General features: G+C 40.6%; 1 protein-coding gene across 2 annotated transcripts in view; it reads left to right on the top strand.

The window, feature by feature from the left end:
* Positions 1–18,230, top strand: part of ABCE1 (ATP binding cassette subfamily E member 1) — a 35,098-nt gene extending 16,868 nt beyond the window's left edge. For both annotated transcript variants that reach the window (XM_014608572.3, XM_014608571.3), the window contains exons 2-18: positions 1,162–1,333; positions 1,638–1,723; positions 1,935–2,032; positions 3,324–3,441; positions 5,932–6,069; positions 6,221–6,290; positions 7,295–7,391; positions 8,050–8,139; positions 9,625–9,746; positions 11,301–11,522; positions 12,775–12,834; positions 12,920–12,978; positions 13,155–13,265; positions 13,355–13,497; positions 13,621–13,743; positions 17,312–17,423; positions 17,713–18,230. In XM_014608572.3, coding sequence (XP_014464058.1) covers positions 1,231–1,333; positions 1,638–1,723; positions 1,935–2,032; positions 3,324–3,441; positions 5,932–6,069; positions 6,221–6,290; positions 7,295–7,391; positions 8,050–8,139; positions 9,625–9,746; positions 11,301–11,522; positions 12,775–12,834; positions 12,920–12,978; positions 13,155–13,265; positions 13,355–13,497; positions 13,621–13,743; positions 17,312–17,423; positions 17,713–17,760 — 1,800 coding nt within the window. In that variant the 5' untranslated portion in view covers positions 1,162–1,230 and the 3' untranslated portion in view covers positions 17,761–18,230. The remainder of the gene's footprint in view (positions 1–1,161; positions 1,334–1,637; positions 1,724–1,934; positions 2,033–3,323; positions 3,442–5,931; positions 6,070–6,220; positions 6,291–7,294; positions 7,392–8,049; positions 8,140–9,624; positions 9,747–11,300; positions 11,523–12,774; positions 12,835–12,919; positions 12,979–13,154; positions 13,266–13,354; positions 13,498–13,620; positions 13,744–17,311; positions 17,424–17,712) is intronic.
* Positions 18,231–20,077: the final 1,847 nt, after the last annotated feature.

Below are 20,077 nucleotides of genomic sequence, written 5' to 3'. Positions count from 1 at the left end.
CTCAAGTTTGGCGCCTCAGGGTTCGGGGGGGGGGGTAGCCTGCGGTCCTCCTTCCTCAGCCTGTGTTCTGGATCCGAGTCACGGCACCAGGAATTGTCGTGGAAACACACACAGAGTACTTTTGGGTCAGGTCAGCAGAAGCTTTTATTCAAAAGAAACTACAGCTGTAGGGGGAGTTCCAAAGTGACATGGATTTCCCAAGCACTTGGAAGGGGTCCCCCCCCAAGAGCAAAATCAGGAGGCTTATATACTTTTTAACAGTTGCTTACAACTCACGTGATCATATAGTGAAATTAGCATGAAAAGCGGCTATAATATTACTTCATTATTTCTTTGCTGTTATCAGGATGGGAATTATGGGGGAGATAGGGTTAGTTCACAAACCTCCTTCTTGCACCTGGAAATCTACTTTGTACATACTTTTTTTTTCTACCTTCAAGGCCGCGGTGAGCGAAGCATTTGCAGAAGAGTTACAAAGAACAAACACTTGCCCTTATCTGTTCTACTGTACCGAGCCAGCAATTCTACACAAAGCGGTTATGTCATCTTATAACTAAAATAATCAAAGTTTAAGGCATATATTTTTTCTGATTCCACAGATATAATTTCAACTCTTAAAATCAAAGCATCAAGCTGACCTTGATGTTCATGTAACTGATCGTGCACATGCTCACTCTGTCTTGCTCTCCACAATTTTCCTTTGGCAGTTGATTAAATACACAGTGGCGTACGTGGATATTCTGACGAACAGTATTCAAATCTGGATCACAAAAGGTTCATGCTGTCATAGTAATTGTCAGAATTATATTCATAGTTTGGCTTTAACGCATTCTTGCAAGCTTAAACAAGTATACTGTAGAATGGATAAGTTATACTTGTAGATAGAGGTGCACTAAAAAGTGTGCACTTGCAGATTTCTTATTGGCTTTAGTTTATAATGGAGAAAATGATTACGAAATGGAAATGTGTGTATGTGAAGTTATTCTGCAATATTACTATGTTAATACTGCCAATATTTAGTTTTTTTCCTTCAATTTGTTCAGTGGACTGTAGAAACAGTTGAGAGTAAGTTCACAGATATCCAAATGAACTTTTGTTAGTAATTTTAGATTGATGCAGTCTTCCATACTAATGGTAGTGACTGTTTTCTTTCCTTTTTAGACCTTGAAGTGTCTGCTTCCTCTTCCCTGAAATCACTAACTGGAATATTAAAAACCTAAATTGTGCATTATGGCTGACAAGTTAACAAGAATAGCTATTGTCAATCATGACAAATGTAAGCCAAAGAAATGCCGCCAGGAGTGTAAAAAGAGCTGTCCTGTGGTTCGAATGGGTAAGAAGTACATTGAAGCATTTTAAAATAATGGGGAGAGATTAAATAACGTGTATTTCCCTTATGTTTCCCTTAGAGATTACTATTAGAGAATGGCTCTCTCTTCATAAATTAGGGAATTGAGAGAGGCCAAGTATCATTTAAAATGCAAATTGTGTATAGTAATCATGCTAAGAAATACCAGTTGCTGCAAGATATCTGCACAGTTTTCAGTGATAATGCCATCTCCAGGAAACCTGATTTATCTACATTGAGTCTTGTATTAACATTGTTTGTTTAGTTTCTTTCTTTTTTTTTTTAACAGGGAAACTATGCATAGAAGTCACAGCACAGAGTAAAATAGCATGGATTTCTGAAACGCTTTGTATTGGTTGTGGTATCTGCATTAAGGTAAAGAGTTTTTATCTCCTTTAAAAATATATCCTTTATTAAGGAACAGTTTAAAAGTGGAGATAAGAATTAGTGTAATGTACTCTACCTTAAAATATAGATTTAGTTTTTAGATTGTTAGATACTTAATGTTGAATGAAAAGGTGTAGAGCTCATTTTCAAAAGGACAAGTGTGTTCTGTTGGAGTAAAGTATTTGTTTTTAACTTGCAGAAATGTCCTTTTGGAGCTTTGTCAATTGTTAACTTACCTAGCAACCTGGAGAAAGAAACAACACACCGATATTGTGCCAATGCCTTCAAACTTCACAGGTACATGTGGGTTTTTTGTTTGTCTGTTGTTTGCCATCATCATTGCTCCTCCCTCCCCAAGTAAACTTTTTACAGTTGCCAATTTTAAATGATCATCCAATGCACATAAGCACCTGGATATATCAGTCCACATAAGTGGAAATGGGGTGATGTACTCTATTTGATATCCATACCTCGGCACAAGCTATGTATTTAGGATTTTTTTTATCTGCAGCCTGTCTTTACTGTTGTATTAAGGCTTTAAGTTATTAGCTTACCTGATGGCTAAGTTTTCAAAAGAATGTCATCCTGAACTTCTCTTGCAGTAATCTAATAAGTCTGTGACCGAAGTCTTGAGTTTGTCTTTTGGCATTTTTTTGTCTGAGTACAGGAGGGTCAGTGTAAAACATAGTAAATAAAATATACCTAGCCCTAATATAGACACTTCTAGGAGTGGGGCATCCTGCTAGTGAATGTTTCTTTTACTCCTCACCGCAGGACATCAGCTTCTTGTAGACATCAGTGAACTTACCCTCACAACACCCATGCAGTCACCGCCAGCATGGAGCTGATGCCTGAGTTGTGGAGCCCGACGCAGCTGTTTGTAGCCTGCTTGCTGCAGCTGCCCAGAGCCCAGGCTGGCTACAAACAGCTGTGCCAGGCTCCGGAGCCCAGTCGCCATCTCTGTGCCAGGAGGGGGGGAGAGACCAGGGTTGCGCTGCCCCAGGCCCCTCCCCCCACTGCCCGCTTCAAGGCACGCGTGCACGCGCTGATACAGAGCTGATGCCGGGGCTCTGGAGCCTGACAGCTGTTTGCAGCCTCCCAGCTGCAGTTGGCCCCAGCTCTGGGTAGCTGCTGCCAGCTGGGAGCCCGGACTGCTCCCAGCAGACAGCTGCAAGCCCCGCTGAGAGCAGCCCAGGCTCCATGACTGGCAGCAGCTACCCAGAGCTGGGGCTGGCAGTGGCATGCCGAGCAAAATGGCCTCGCGTACCATGCTTAGCACACGTGCCAGGGGTTGCCGACCACTGGAGTATATTGTGTCACTTCAAAATAATTCTCTTTGAAAGAAGATGAGAAGTAAATTAGCAGTTGAAATTTGTAATTAATAGTTTTTAATGTCCAGTCATGCCCACCCCCACTCCCTGCACCAATTTTTAGCTGGTGTATTATTTTCTTTGATTAATGTGAAGTGTTTATTGATATGGAAATGCCATGAAATGAGTTAAATCAATCAGTTAAAAAAATGATGTTTTAACTTTGGTGGTATCAATATCTTGTTGCATTCACCTGGTTTTACATTGCATATTTACAGGTTGCCTATTCCCCGTCCAGGTGAAGTACTGGGATTAGTTGGAACCAATGGTATTGGAAAATCAACTGCCTTGAAAATTTTAGCAGGAAAACAGAAGCCAAACCTTGGAAAATACGATGTATGTATTGGTAGAAAATTGAAGATCATGATTTTATTGATAGTAGTATTTTAAGATAGATTTTTTTCCACTTTGAATTTTTGCTCTCATGCAAGTGATCTTGCAAAGATAATCAAACTCTTAACAACCAAAGTCCTTCTACATTATCAAAACACACCCACTTTTAAATGTTTTTTGGGGTTTTTTGTTTGTTTGTTTTTTAACAAAATAAATCTATTAAGACAGATAAAAATAGAACTCACGGAAAGATTGAGATTGGAAATCTGGTTCCTATTAAAGTTATGTTTCTCTTTTTGTTCCTAAAGAGTGTTTTGTGGGCTTTTTCAGATTGCTGGGTTTTTTCTCCAGCTTTCGCATTTCCATTAAGGTTTCATATAACTTAAAATCGTAGAATTGCTGCTAAGCTAGGCAATAGAACACTTCATATCAAGTGTTCGTTGAATGGCACCTGCACTTTTTTACTAATTGCTTTTAATTGTGATTTCCACTTCTGGCTCTTCAGAATGATGGGGACATTTTGGGAATAATTCAAGACATTCTCTTGACTTTCATTTTCCAAGTATATGTTTGTAGTGCTCACATAGACTTCCCAGGATAACCAAGAGCTGATGGAGTTTCCTACATTGAAACTTTTAAAAATAATTTCTGATCATGCTGAACTCTCTCATGCTGCTAGGTGGTCTAGGTACTAGTAAACTTGGTAGTATCTCTTTTCAGACATTTGTCTGTACAGCTTGAGGGCTGCCACTCTTCTTCTGAGGCTGCTGATACTTTGGATATCAATAAAACTGTACATCAAGAAAGTGAAATGAATGCATGGATCTTTTTCTCTGCCTAGGCTTTTTGTCTTTTGGAAGTGAAAATAATTAGAGATAATAGAAAAGTAAAAATCAACATTATACAAGTACAGGATCCAACAAATATCATTTTTACGTAAGATGCTGATTTCCATGACCACTGTTAAAGTCTAGGTAGGAAGTGACAACTACCTTTTTACGCTAAACAGATCCAGTTGAAATTGTAGGCCCAATTTTTCTCCCTTTCCCATGAAAGAGAAAATATGGTCAAACTTTAACATTTTCTACTTCAGTTGAAAGAAACTTGATAACAACTTGTTTATAACAGAAGAATCATAGCAGGTTACAAAAAAAAATAAATATGCAGTTCTCTACCCAGCAGAATAATTAATGTATTCACAAGTTTCCTACACATTTTTAGCATGTGTGTTTGTTTGGTTTTTTTGTTTGTAATAACTCTGTTTTCTAGAATAAGTAAAATGATCATTCTTTGGTTTGGACTTTAGTTCTTTCCCAGGATGCACAGGTTTTTAAATCCGTCTTCCACACAAACGGGCAACTCACCTAAAACAATGCTGCTCAATGTTTTGGCCCCGCAAGCCAAATGAGTGGCACAGAGCCAGTCCACTGGCTGCATCCGGTCCCATGCCATCTTGGTCCAGTGCATGTGGATCAGCTCTCCATGGTTGGGATTGAGTCCTGGTGCTGCACCTCTAAAGCCCCAAGCCACCCTGCTGCGAACAGGATCTTGCTGTCTGGCTCATGGGGCTCCCATAGGTCTGAAAATTTGGCAGCAGGGAAGCAGTGCAGCCACTCCCCCTATACTTCCCCCTTCCTCCCCACCAAATTATTCAGACCCATGGGGAGCCCTGGAGGCCAGATGACATTGCAGGGACCAGATCTGGTCCACAGGGCAGGTGTTGAACACCTGTGATCTAAACCCATAAGCCCCATGTTCAGTTTAATGTTTTATAAACATTACAATGCACTTATAATTTGGTATTTAAGCACAATACAGAGTTTTACATTACCTAAAATGAGACCAGGGGAGTCCTAAATCTGAGTCCCTGTCTACTCTAGAAGGTTGGGGTTTTTTAATTTCATAATTTACCCCTCCTCCTGGTGTTTTCTTCCTTTTATTTCCAAACTTTCCTCTCTCGTTTTCATGCCTGACAAATGTCTATTGGGACATAAAAGCAGACCAGTTTTTCTTGTCTCTTTTCTGCAAGTGCTGTTTTATGAGGCAAGCTTTTGTGTTGGGGTTGGCTGGCCAGATAGTATGCAATTTTTAATTTGTGGAAGCAATCAATTATAGAATTGCCTATTCCGGTGTGGTTTGTTTTCAGATACTGGTTTATTAAAGCAAGTGATAGCATACTACTTGCATTCTTTTCACTTTGTTTCTAAAGATACTGTGAGTTTCAGCTGCCAAAAGTTAGGGATGTAACACACCTGAAAGATAAAAGTAATAGAGATCCTTGTACTAACCTAGGTTTTTTTATGTCTATTGGAAAGAAAGCATAGTAACTGAAGTAGTGGCTTTTTGCCATTTGTTTTGTTGTTACTGCGTATATCTGAAGTTCAGTCCTAGTGTGTTGATTTTGTATTCTTCAAATATGAGCATTGTGATTTGCTTTTAGAAATACACGTATTATTACATGGTCAAATGGTTAAATATCTGATATCTCTATAGGATCCACCTGACTGGCAGGAAATCTTGACTTACTTTCGAGGATCAGAGTTGCAAAATTACTTTACCAAAATCCTGGAAGATGACCTCAAAGCCATCATTAAACCTCAGTATGTGGACCAGATCCCTAAGGCTGCAAAGGTAAGAAACTTCTTCAGTTGGCAGGGAGAACATGACATGCCTCCCTTCATTATTTCATAAAAATACAAAGATTTTTACTGAGAAATTTTATCTGCTGGCATCTGAAACCATTAAATGTTAAAAGCTTTGATTCTTACATTTATCATGGCAGGGAACAGTGGGGTCTATTTTGGACAGAAAGGATGAAACTGAGACACAGATTGTTGTGTGCCAGCAGCTTGGTAAGTAACTTCCTATTGCTCAGGAAGTCACTTTAAAAAAAGTTTTGAGTAATTTGCATTACTCAAAAAATTCCAGTCATGAGCACTAATACATTAGCACGAACACTAATACAATGGCTTTGGCAGTCTTCAGTCCGTGTCGTGTCTACCCATGTTTTAATGCATTTGTGTTTAAAGCTAGGGAGTTATAAAGAGTTTGACTTCGTTTAATTTAAATTTACATCTGCTATCTGTGCCTAATCAAATCTGACCATATTTTAGCACCCTCTGTCTTCCACTGGAACTAAAAAATATTAAATATTTAAGAATCCTTAGCTTTCAAATGCTTTTTGTATGGAAGCGTCTGTGCGCGCGCATTTGTAGCTGTGCTGTGGTGAATTTGCCTGGGATGACGCACAGAACTGGTTAGAAAATTTCCAGTGAATCAGCTTAATCGAAAATGGCAGTTCCTTGATGCCAAAATGTTTGGATTCTGCCAAAACAAAGAGAGCGAGTTCTTTCAGGTCTGTACTGGAGGCAGAGGTCCTGGGAGTTCCTTACAGCAACTTAATTAAATGAGCTGCCTTGTTCTCTTCCCTGCTAGAATAGCAGGAAAACTGGCAAGAACAGCGGTTTCACTGAGCAGCTGTAGGGTCTGGGAAGCTTCTGGATTGTTTGGAAAAGATCTTTTAATCCAAATAACCACCCCTTCCAGCCCTCTAAATTGACCCTGCAAAGCGAAAACTCTACTTTTCAGCCAGGATTGTTGTGATTTTGTAGCCATAAAACTTTGTCTACCATTTTTCCCAATTATACAGCTCATCCAATAAAGGATACCACCAAAAAAATCCTTGTCACTTAATGTTGCTGCTAATATATCTTGCTTTTTCTGGCAGTATTGTGATCCCCATGTAGTAAATACATATTATGTATGAGCAGATTTTTCACCATTTTTTACAATAAATTTCATCTCCAAGTTGGATGTTTATTATAGCTTTTAATTTGTACGTAACACATCTTTGCAGATTTAACCCATCTAAAAGAAAGGAATGTTGAGGACCTTTCAGGAGGAGAACTTCAGAGATTTGCTTGTGCTGTTGTTTGTATTCAGAAGGCTGACATGTATGTTTGATTTTTCTATTGCATCTTCATTCCCAGGAAGCTGTCTCAGGTTCTGGTCTTATAATTCAGTATTAATATTGGGAGCCAATAGTTTTATGGGGGGAGGAAGGAGAGCAGGAAGAAACAGTGCTGGTGATATTTTTTGAAGTATTAAAAACATTTTTCTCAATGATGTATTATATCAAGCCCACAACTAGTGTGTGGGTATCTTCCATAGTAATTGCTGCTCTTCCTTACTCTCTTATTCCCTGGCTAAATTCCAGAGGCCTCTGCTTTGTGTGGCAGCCTCCATATTCTAATCCTAACACTAGTATTTTTGCACTTTGGAATGCACAAAGCTGTTTAAATTTAAACTCAATTAGATTTTAGTGCATGTAATTCAAAACAGATTGTTAGACAGAAAGAGTCAACTTTGGATAGCTTTATCAGAATTTTTAGCAAAGGAATATTTAACTTAAATTATTTAGCAACCTTACATAGTGGCCAGAAGAATTAAGGTACGTGTACGTAGTAAAACTATCCTTCCAAAATATTATTTGGAATGGAGAAATGTGAATTTTCTGTCACTTAAATTTTAAGTGGCTGTTATGGAAAGCAAAAGTTTGCTCTGTTAAACTTTTATATTTATTAGTACTTTTTACTCTCTCTTTTGGGATAGCTTCATGTTTGATGAACCTTCTAGCTACCTAGATGTTAAACAGCGTCTGAAGGCTGCCATTACTATTCGATCTCTGATAAACCCAGACAGGTAAATAAACTTTTAATATACTCATAACATGAGATTGCAGTTAATTGGTGGCAGAATTGTCCCATCAGTCTCCTTCCCAGTGTAGATTATTCCTTATAGTATGTTTTTCTAATGTGCATCATTTAATTTAGTTTTAAATGCCTTGAGCAATAGGACTTCTAGAAGCTATTCCATAGATCATACTGTTGATAAGACTTTTCCTAATAATTCTAGTATTATAAAAGCCATTGTCTGTCCATAACGCTTTATTTGCACTCTGATTGGCTGATGGAAACAACCCATCAGAGTGAGAATACAGCGTTCGGACAGAAGGTGGCAGAGTGCTGCCATGGTGGTGGGGGACACGGGACAGAGCAAGGGGGTGGCGGCCATGGAGCAGATGGAGTGGGGGCCTCCCCCCACCCTTGCTCTTTGGAGGTGGCAGCCGGGGAGCGGGGCCCTATGAGGGGGGTGGAGGGGTGAGGCCAGCAGCGCTGGTGGCGAATATGGAAGTGGGGGCTGAGGCTAGTGCTGCTGGCCTTGCCCCCTCTCTCTCTCTCCTGCACTACTCCCTCCCAATGCAGGGGGGGAACAGTGGGCCCAGGCCAACATGGCGGGGGGGAGGGGAGCAGCAGACCCAAAGTGGAGAGAGAAGCTGGCTTGCTGTGGCGGCAAGGGGCGGGGAGCAGCAGACTGGGGCCAATGGTGGGGGAGGAAATGGCAGGAATGGGCCTGGCCCCGAAACAGCAGCAAGGAGGGCGGGGGCATGCCCGGGCTGGCCCCGAAGTGGAGGATTGGGGAGAGTGGCCCAGCCCAGCCCTGAAATGGTGGCAGGGAAGGTGTGGAGAAGCAGGCCTGGCATCAGCCCCAGAACAGCAGCAGGAGAAAAGGGGGGCACAGCCTGGCCCCAAATCGGATGGTATGGGGGAGGCACCGAGCCCAGCCTGGCCCAGAAACGGTAGTGGGGAGGTTGGGGGTGGGGCGGGGCCTGGCTCCGAAATGGTGGAGGGGAGGTTGGGGCGAGGGGCAGGCCCAGCTCCGCCACGAAGTAGGAGATAGGAGGAGTGGGCCCTGCCCCAAAGGCGGGGGCAGAGCCGGACACAGGCCTCTGTCCCCACCTGCACGCGCACCACCCACCCCCCCCACCCCCCCCCCCCCCCGCCCATCATTCTTGGTGGGCAGTTGGCTACTATCTTAGATTTTCCTTGTCTTAATTTCACCCCACTTCCAGTGTTTATAATTCTCTTCTGGTATTATAAACTTTCAGAGCTGTCATGCTTAATTTCTAAGTCTCTTGGACAGGTTGAAAAATGTGTAAGTTGCCTGCAGTTAGAACTCTATCTTTGTTAAATATAAAACTAAAAATCCACACTAATTCTCCAAAAAATAATAGTAACGTATGTAAGACTCTAGTAATACTAGTTAACTATTTTTATCTTGAAACAAGAAAAACCATGTAGATATTCTCAGTTTTGTTGAAGTATCATAACTACTTTTATTTTTCAGATATATTATTGTTGTAGAGCATGATCTAAGTGTATTAGATTATCTGTCTGACTTTATCTGCTGCCTATATGGTGTGCCAAGCGCTTATGGTGTCGTCACTATGCCCTTCAGCGTAAGAGAAGGTAACTCTTTCTGACCTGTGTTGCTCCTAATTGAAACCCAAATTCATGGCCCTGACCTAGTTCTAAGTCATACCTTTGTTACTCATTGTACAGACAATTGTTGTAATTGTTTTTTCTTTTAAGACATTCCTGGAAGATGAGGTAAAGCACGTAGTAGTAAAAGATGGCCACCATCATGTAATAGTTTAGCAGTAAGAGCACTTGACCATAGAGTGGAATACGCAGATTCAGTGCCTTTCTCATGCAAAAACAACTATAGAGGGAACCTCAAAGTCACCAAACTATGGCTTTGAACAAAGGAAGATGTGTAAAAATATACTGTTTTGGGCAAGAGAAAGATGCTCATGCAAGAAGAGGCAGTTGCTTACTGAAGACTGCCAGCTTCCTTGGGAGCAGAGCACCAGTACTTCAGCAAAGATAGAGCTCCAAAGTTGGGGAGTATATTCACACTGTGGAGCTCCTAAGCAGTGGAGGACAACCTTTTTGGCAGGCATGCCACAAATTAGTCCTGCAGCCTCCCTGAGTACTACTACAATCCCTTTCCCCTCCCCAATCTGCTACTCTGCTTTCTTCTCTTTGCTCCCTGCCTCATCTGGTGCTGTTTTCTGCTTCCTGTCCTTTCTACCACTTTGCTAGTTGTCCCCTCCCTGATCCACTGCATGCCACGCACACCATGTCCAGACGAACACAGACATATGCTGTGTGGCGCTGCAGACCCATCTGTGGTGCCACACGCTGCACATGCAGGTATTCCCTGCACTGCTTCCTTGCAGCACAGGGTTGTTTGTTTGTTTTTTTGACCCTGGGAGATCCTGAGGTTAAAAATAAACACCAAAAAAAGCAGGGTAGTGTATGTGGTGGCCAAAACTGGAGCCTGACCGGGAGAGTCATATTCCAGCTGCTATCCAGGCTCCCAGTTGCAAGAGCACCATGGCTATAGCTCCCCAGGACCCAGGGAAGGCTGCTGGTAAAGCAGCACAAGGTGTGCTGCTGCTTGTCCCTGGGGCAACAAACATCTGTGCTCGTCTGTGCCATGCCATTTGTGGCATGTGTACCACAGGTTGGCTGTTCCTGCTACAGAGCATGGAGTTCAATTATTGTATGGTTTAGAAGCCTTGGATAGTATCCATCTTACTCTTTTCTCTCAAGAATTCATCTGCCAGTTATTTATGCCCTTTTACTGCTAATCCACAATAGTTTGCTTCCTCCTAGTCAGTGACACAATTCTAAAAAGTTTCCCTTTCTTTTGTATTTAAATCCTACTAAGTGAAGAGAAATAGCAGTGGTTATACATTTTCAGAATGTATTCTCAGATTATTCTGATAAAGATTATAAAAAGATATTTCTATCTAGCTGGGTGCATAATGCCTAGTCCCCCTCAAACATATGGTGTGTTAGATTTCACATTATGCAAAAATGTCCTGTAAGACGTGGGAGTCTTGCTCATCATCCACCTTTTGATTTATTTGGTATTGATAATAAAGTATTAAGTATCTGTGCACTTTTAGTCTTTTATACCCACTCTCACTAACATAGTCCACTTTTCTCTTACAGGCATAAACATTTTCTTGGATGGTTACGTTCCAACAGAAAATCTAAGATTTCGAGATGCCTCTCTGGTTTTTAAAGTAGCTGAGACAGCTAATGAAGAAGAAGTTAAGAAGATGTGCATGTATAAATACCCAGGAATGAAAAAAAAGATGGGAGAGTTTGAACTTTCCATAGTTGCTGGAGAATTCACTGACTCTGAAATCATGGTGATGCTAGGAGAAAATGGTGAGTATCCTCTTTGAAAGTTAATCTGGTATATTAGATGGGATTACAAAGGCTATGTTGGGGTATGGAAGCAAGGGTTCTAAGATGAGAGTTGACCTGTTACTTGACAAGATTAGGAGCCAGACACCGTCAGTTTCAGCTGGTAGTGGGGGCTGAGGGAACTCAGAATCTTGCAGGATCAGATCCTAAACTCTCCTGTGCATTAGCCAAACCAGCAGAAATGGTACGTTTATTTAAATAAGTGTTTTAGTTAAAGGGGTTCTGAGCAGTACTAGCCTGAATAAATACACTGTGGGAGGGGAAAAATTTTGTACAACTAAATTTTTAAGTTTCTAGTTAGAAAATTATCTTACTTTAACTGATTTAGTATATTTTATCACAGCCTTGAATATAGACCTATTAGCCAGTCACAATAAGACAAACTGAACTTTTTTATAAAGAATTTAAAAAATGGGAGTCATCAAAATAAACTGTAAACAAAGAAAATGGTGGTATGAGTGCTAAGTTTTATTGCCTTGAATTCCTTCTAAAATGATCAGTAGTATTTGGGGGGGGGGAGGGGGTTTAATTAGCAGACTATAGATTGAATAGTGAATTAATACCTTATTTTGCAATCCTTCAGTGTCTTAATGTAGGAATTATAACAGTTACTTACATGGCAAAGTGACCTTGTGAAAACATTCTATTCGTCACTGGAATTTTAACAATTGAAAATAACGAAGGGCTAGCACAATGTGACAGTCCGCAGACAACTGACTCAGTGCTTGCTGAATAAAATACAAAGCACTTCAAGAATTCTTTTTTTCAGAAATTTGTGCTCTTCACATAAATAGTTATGTTACTGTTAAAAGTATTAACTGATTGCCAGAGGCATCTATACACATGCTCCAGGATTTGGGGGGGGGGCTTTAAGAGCCACTTTAATTAAAGCACCCACAGCATCACATGTATTCAGCATCCCCACTCTTCAAAGTGGCAGTGGGAGTGCTTTAACTGAGGCTCGTTCAACGAGCTTTAGTTAAAGCGCCCCTACCATCATTTTGAAACGCGGGAACACTGAATACATGTGACGTGGAGGCTGCTGGAGCGCGCTAACTGGCATGCTCCAGCAGACTGGATTAATAGAGTCTGCTTCAATGCATGCTAATTAGCACACATCAGAACAGAGGTCTGTCACATGTATATGTGCCCTAGACTTTTACATTAGTCCAGAATCTGAAGTGATTTATGTAATGTGACCTCTTGCTTTTAGGAACTGGCAAAACTACATTCATCAGAATGCTTGCAGGAAGGCTTACACCTGATGAAGGAGGTAATGCTTAATGTGTCAGACATGTTTTGAAAATGTTGATTTTGATGGCTACTGTTTTTTTGACTACTTTATTATGCCTTTATAGGGGAAGTCCCAGTCCTAAATGTCAGTTACAAGCCACAGAAAATCAGTCCAAAGTCCACAGTAAGCCTCTAGGTTTTTTTGTTGCATATAAACTGTATGTATATAAAATGTTCCCACATAACAAGATACAGAGAACATTCTCAGTCTTGGAATTGCTAGCTGTTCTTAATACCTTATTTTCTCTTTTTGCATTACAATTATAAATTACTGATGTGGCAGTTTTTCCATTTGAACAGGGAAGTGTCCGTCAGCTACTTCATGAAAAGATTCGAGATGCCTACACACATCCACAATTTGTAACAGATGTAATGAAACCTCTTCAGATAGAAAACATCATTGATCAAGAGGTATTAATCCTGAACCAGTGTTTTAATACCATTGTTTTATGATTCTTACTAATACCTCAAATATTGTTAAATATCATTTCTCCTAATAGGTGCAGACATTGTCTGGTGGTGAGTTGCAGCGTGTTGCATTGGCTCTCTGTCTTGGTAAGCCTGCTGATGTCTACTTAATTGATGAACCTTCAGCTTATTTGGACTCTGAACAGCGTCTGATGGCAGCTAGAGTTGTCAAACGGTAAAGTGTGAATGGAAAGAGTCTTTGAGACCTGTCAATAGCCTTTTATTTTCTTTTCTTTTCTTTTTTTTCTTCATTTGAGACATATTAATGTATCTCTCAAATACTTTATCCTGTTTTCAGTTTTGTCCTCCATGCTAAAAAGACTGCTTTTGTGGTAGAGCATGACTTCATCATGGCTACCTATTTGGCTGACCGTGTCATTGTCTTTGATGGTATTCCATCCAAAACCACCGTTGCAAACAGGTAAGAGAATAATGTTATCTAGCTTTTCCCAGCAGGGTATTAAAGGACAATACATAGAAAGCATTGAGAAAAATAATCTGTAAAGCATCCCCACCCAAAGCAATTTGGTCAGCTGCACAGCAAACCAAAGTATGCTACAATCTAAGCCATTATTCAAGCAACTGAAACCGCGGGTGCCATTATTTTATAAGCCCCCAGTTTTACTTACCTGTGCTGTAACAACGCTAAACCTAACACACTTCTGGAAATAAAAGGTGGGAAATGGTGAGCTGTGTCTGTAAAAAATAAATAAATAAATAAATAAATAAAAGCAGAGTGACAACATTTTTTATCCTGAACAGGCTTCTAAAGAGCAAAATTGGAGAGTTAAAATTTGGAGTTCTGACAAAAGCTACAAATTAGTTCTTGTAAATAAATAGTCACCTAAAATAATATTATGGAGGGGTTTTTTTCACCTTTATACCAACAGCCTGGCTTGGAAATGAATTTAGTTGGAGAAAGTGTTTAAAAAATTCCCTGTTCAAAGATACGTTTTGTTTTTAAATCAGAACAAGGATGTAGCCTAAAATGAGGCAGATTAATAGTTTCTGCTTTAGAGTATGGAATGGTGTTCTTCCTGTTGCTTTCTTCTAGCTTCATTAAGTTTTAAGACTTGAGCTATGGTAAGGTGGTGTTTAAATTTTTTTTCTTGGCTTTTAATGATAAAGGGGTCAACACAAATGAAGTGGAGATTTAACTACACAGAAATAATCTTTTTATTAAAATGAACAGCACTGATACAGTTATCTGTTGACACCTGAAGTTGTTGTTCAACTTGAGTATTTTAAATGTTTTGAGCTGATTAGGTAGTTAACACTTCTCCAGTATAAGACAAACTCAGACAAGATTTCATCAGGGTCATATTAGATTTTTCTCTGAAACTGAAAGGCATAGACTGTAAGGCTTTCGTTTTTAAAAATGTTCTGCAGAAACTCATGGGGCCGAAAAAACATTGTCCTGACAAAGATTGTTGACCACCAGACAGCTAAAATTAGCTGAGTGCACAGTTGTTCTGGGAGCCAGTTCTCTCTCACAAAAGGTCTGGGAAGCATGCTGCATATAATTTAAGTGACTTCTTTATAGATCTGTAAACATGAGAATTTATTACACTTGCACTGATCTATGAGAACCCTCCTAGTTTATGCCCACAGCGGTGACCTCAACAATACTAAGACGTGTTTATGAGGACACAGATTATACTGTATTCTAACTGTTGCATTGTAATAATTACATAAAAACGACTATCAGTCACCACACAAATAACTATGCAGATATACCCTATTTCGCTACTATGGTGGGTATACCAATTAGTTATGCCCTCAATAAACTCCCATCAAACCTCCTTATCTTCTTGGAATATGTATCATTTAATTTATTGTCTTCCAGGTGTAACTTGGAAGATCTTATAACTAGAGGTGCAGCGATATACTGGTCCATGTCGTATCAGCACCAATAAAAGGAAAATTTACATTATTGGCCATCAGCTTTTTTTGCCGATGTGGCTGATAATGTCACCGATAAATGCCACATGCATGTGCGTGGCCAGGAATGCAGCCTGGCAGCTTGGAGAGCAGCACCCTTCTGGTAAGTGTGAGGGTGGGGGAAGGGGTGTGAGGGAGGTATGCAGATTGAGGCCTCCACTGTGAGGGAAGGAGTGGGGGCTGGAGTTGGGGCAGGTGCTACCTAGGTGGGATGGGGTGCAGGATGGAGCTGTGGACAGTTTGCCTCTGTGGAGGGGTGGCTCCCACTGCTGCAGGCACCCCTGGGGAGGCATGTAGGGTGAGAGCAGGCCGCCTGCTGTGGGCTCGGGGGCTGTGCTGGCTTCTTTCCGGTCTGGGGCCTGGACCAGGGCTGCACTTGGGGTGGGCAGCAACAGCGCTGGAAGGGGGAGCTACGGTGGGGGCTACAGTGGATTTTGGGGTGGCTGCAGCCCCCCACCCTCCATAGCCACCCCTCCCAGCACTGCCACTGTCTCCCCTGAACACACCCCTGGCCCTGCACCCCCCTGGGAAGAGGTTGGTGCAGCCCCACAGCAGGCAGCTTGCCCTCACCCCACACACATCCTGAGTGGCACATGCCCTATATGCCTCTGTGCACAGCAGCCAGGAGCCACCTCCCTCTCCCCTGGATGAACTGCCCGCAGTTCTGCCTGACACCTCACCCCAGCCTGCCCCAACCCCACTTCCTCCCTCACCACAGGGGCCTCGATCTGCCCCCCCCCCCCAATACTTCTTCCCTCCCCCCCACAGACTTGCAGGCCAGACGCTGCTCTCCAAGCTGCCAGGCTGCATGTCAGCTATCAGATTGGTATTGACCGATTATGGATGGTTAATAATTGGCCGTTGGTATTGGCCAAAAAAATCTTTATTGGTACACCCCTACATATAACTCCATGCTCATTTATGCTTGGGAGCCCAGTCAGGCTTGGTCTCCTTCCAGGAAGGGAAAAGGAGGGGGGAAAATGGGTTAAAAGCTAAAATCTTGTGGAACTAAGAAGGGCAGGTCGAGGGAGGGAAGCCTGCTGGAAGCATTTCAAAACAGTACATAGAAACCAATATTTTCCTCAAAGCCATTTGCAGCACTGGGCATACTGGGACAGATTTGTGAGTTTGTGAAAGATCTGTGCTTTAAGGGGGTTGTGGGTAAACCTCTTTAACTCTGATGACAAGCAAATCTTGCTTTAGTATTTTAAGGCATCTGGTACATAATTCTAACATGGCTGGATGGTTCAATGGCTTCTTATGGGGAAAAACCATTAAATATTTCAATAATCCTTGCTCAGTGAGCATTACATATACCCACTGCATTCTTCTATTTTATGCATTTGATTTTTTTCTCAAAGTAAATTTGATACAGATGAAAGCTGAAATGGTATCTTGTTTCTGTGGAATGGTATCTTGTTTCTGTGTTTGGGTCTTTTGGCTGGTGTGAATATGTTGTTGTCTCAGCTCAAAATTACTTTCAGAAAAGACCCCAGCAACTCAGTTAACAAAAAACAAATCCAGAATGTCACTGAAAAATCTGTTCTGTAAAATAAGACAGTCAAAAAAATTTGTCCATCTAACACACTCAAGCTTTTCATATTGATAGTCTGGACTACATTAGCACAAGGGTAGGTTACCAGGTGTTTTTGAAACTGTTGGGAAATAATGAATGTTGTTTGTCATTGCATAAATGGTCAAGTATAGTATATACAGGCAGTTCCCATCCTGTTCTTAAGATTAAGAACCAAAATCTTCAAGATTGACAATTTAAAAATAGGGAGTCTAAAATCAGATTTTAGGACTCAATGACTTGACTTCCAGGTATTCTTGATGCCTGTAATCCATATTGACTTTTTAGTAGAATTGAGGGTGATTTGCTTCTCTGAAAATCAGGCCACTTAGAGGCCTAGCTTTTTGAAAGTCTTAGGTTTGAACATTAAACTAGAATCCTAAATAGAAATAATCTTGAGTATCATACTTATTTGCATTTAATCCTGTATTCAGCCTCTTAATCCCATTCTCTCTCCCAACCCTTTTTCTAAAAGTCCGCAGACTCTTTTGGCTGGTATGAATAAGTTCTTGTCTCAGCTCGAAATTACTTTCAGAAGAGACCCCAACAATTACAGACCAAGAATAAACAAACTCAACTCAATCAAGGTAAGAGAAACTGCCCTAAAGACATGGTTTTGTCTAGTGCAAGTAATAGCCTGAAAAATAAACAATGAAGTGGAAAAATAACAGAACTTTCTAGTATTTTGCTGTACAGCAGACAGAACTGAAAAGTGGGATAGGAAGGTAGAGCCAGAGTTGGCTTGTTTTCCTTCTTTTAATCCTCACTTTATATTACTTAAACTTGTACTTCATTTCAGCTCTTCAAATTTAGTTTGTCAGTAAGTGTTCTAAATGGGAAATATACTGATGCTGTTTCATTTTGGTTTTTTTTAAGGATGTGGAACAAAAGAAGAGTGGAAACTACTTTTTCTTGGATGACTAAACACAAATCTGAGACTCTTCACTATCAGTTTATAGAAACACAAATTTAAAATCTGAACTTTGTTGTATAAACTCAATCAGGTTTTAGAACACCCCTCTCACTGTGGAGCTAAAATGTTATTGCTGTGTGTACCATCAGAGGCCAGTAGCAGCATAAACTCTAGTCTGAGCAACAGAAACTGCCACTTCTTTATTTTGGTGATGTGGCCGTATTTCCCATGTAATGTTTCAAAACAGATACTTCTCAAAATATTATTGGTATAAACCTCTAGATTTTTCAAAATGTAGAAAGGTTTTCAATCCAAATGTAACTTATTCATGTACCAAACGCTGACAAGGTTTTTCCAATTTTAAAAATCTTTGAAGTTTACAAGGAAGACTGTCAAGCTACAGAAGCTGCTCATATTTTAAAAGCAAGGCTGAATCTCTCTGGGTGAGGGTTTCATAAATAAATATCCATCTAACATACAACTCTTGTTGGTTGCCTTGGCAGATGGTGTGTTATGAGTTCTTGGCTCGTTACTTTCTAAACAGTATACAACGTTCTTTAAGCATTTCTATAACAGGAAAGTATTTGCTCAGTCTCCAGATAGCTTACATCACAGTATACCTTTCAGCTTACCCCTAACTGTTCATCATTCTTTTAAAAATACTTAAACCCTTTCCAATTTAACTTGTATAATTGAAACACTATATGTTAAATCCAGATAGCCAAAGACTAGGCTTATGGTAGGTACTGCTTTAATTATGAGCATTATTTGTGTGCTGTGCAGGCTCTTACAAGGTGGAGGAAGTAAAATTTCTTCAGCAAGACTCCATCTGCTTCACAGAAGCAATGATAACCAGTCCTCAGAGGCTTTTGATCACTGTCATCATCTTACGCTGCTGCTGGGTTGCAAAAAATAGCTTAGGGAAAATAAAAGTACCCAAACCATGTACTGTATCATATTAACAATCTTGAATCTACTAACTTGAAATAATGTCACTTTTTTTCCAAGCCTTCTAAACAAATGCATAGGTCTTTGACAATCTTAAGTTATGTAAACATTTCTGAAATTAGTTCTAGCTGGGACCGTATATTGCTTAGAAAATAAGTTCTATCCAAAAGTCTGTTGACTTCTGCTTTTGAGAACAGAACATAAAGATGATTGCTTCTATTCATATTCTCTATGCGATGTACTATGGAAGGTAAGTCTTGCATTGTGTTCTGAAACTCCAGGTATGAGCTGCTTTTTAACTGTGAAAGGTGATCCACAGTTTGGCATTCCCTGGTATATTGCCCCTCAAACAAATGTCCTGGCTTCATTAATCATAGTAGGCAGTTATAACTGCCTTGGGAGGCCCTGGGAAAGGAGAATACTAGAGACTGCATCTCAAGTGCTAAGTAAATCTGAACCATGAGCTGGGAAAAGGAAAGAAAATGCAGCTAACATTCTTTAGTTAATGCAGCTTATAATCACTGCAGTATACTGCTTTTTACTTGTATCAGTGTCATTGTATTCTGTACTCTTGACAAACCAAATTGCTTAGAAGCATAAAAAGTGAATTGGTGTAGTCCATTCTTAAGGCCTACTTGTCTTGCTAACTGGAGTTCCTCACTCTGAAATTGGGAGGAGTGGTAACATCCAGAATAAACCTCACTAATTTGACTTTGCTTCCTATCAAGGACTTGTCTAAACAATGTCAGTGGCAGATTTCATGGAGGGGTGGAACTGAATGAGTCTCATCCATCTGAGTCTGTTGTTGCACTTCAGAGCCAAAGTTGCTTTCGAGGCAGCTGCAAACATATCACCAGTGGGTCTGAGGACAGCTGTGGGACATAACTCTGACAGAGCCTCACAGGCAACTTTTCTGGCTCTGGAGTGGGTCAGTGAATGCAGGTGGCCACTGCCCTACACTAAATTGTTTTTCTTCATCTAGCATCCTTTTCATTGTTCCCAGGTTCACTTTGAATGAACTGTTCTTTCAGAATTTTCTCAGGTACATGGAACTTAACAATTTAAGTTAGAATGCCAACAGGTTAACTTGAACATCCAAGAAATATGATTTCTTTGCTTGACTGCCAGTATAGAAGAAAGGTTGATCTGGGAGTAACATAATCTGCTGCCTTAAAAGCCCTGTTGAAGAGGTCTGAGTTTTAGCAAATGAATTAATGGGAGCATGAGATCCAGCTCCTGAGCAATCTCTACTAGAGATCTTCAGGTGGATTATGGTAGTATCGTGTCAGATGTTTCTGGGTGCTTTGGAAATGGAGTTGGAGGAAACACATATCCTTTCAGATCTTGGCTGTTTGCTCTTTCATCAGACATTAGAAAGCT

The sequence above is a fragment of the Alligator mississippiensis genome, chromosome 2, assembly GCF_030867095.1.
Source record: "Alligator mississippiensis isolate rAllMis1 chromosome 2, rAllMis1, whole genome shotgun sequence".
Taxonomy (NCBI): Eukaryota; Metazoa; Chordata; order Crocodylia; family Alligatoridae; genus Alligator; species Alligator mississippiensis.
The sequence above is the reverse complement of the archived record's forward strand: the minus strand, read 5'-3'. Positions and strand labels throughout refer to the sequence as shown.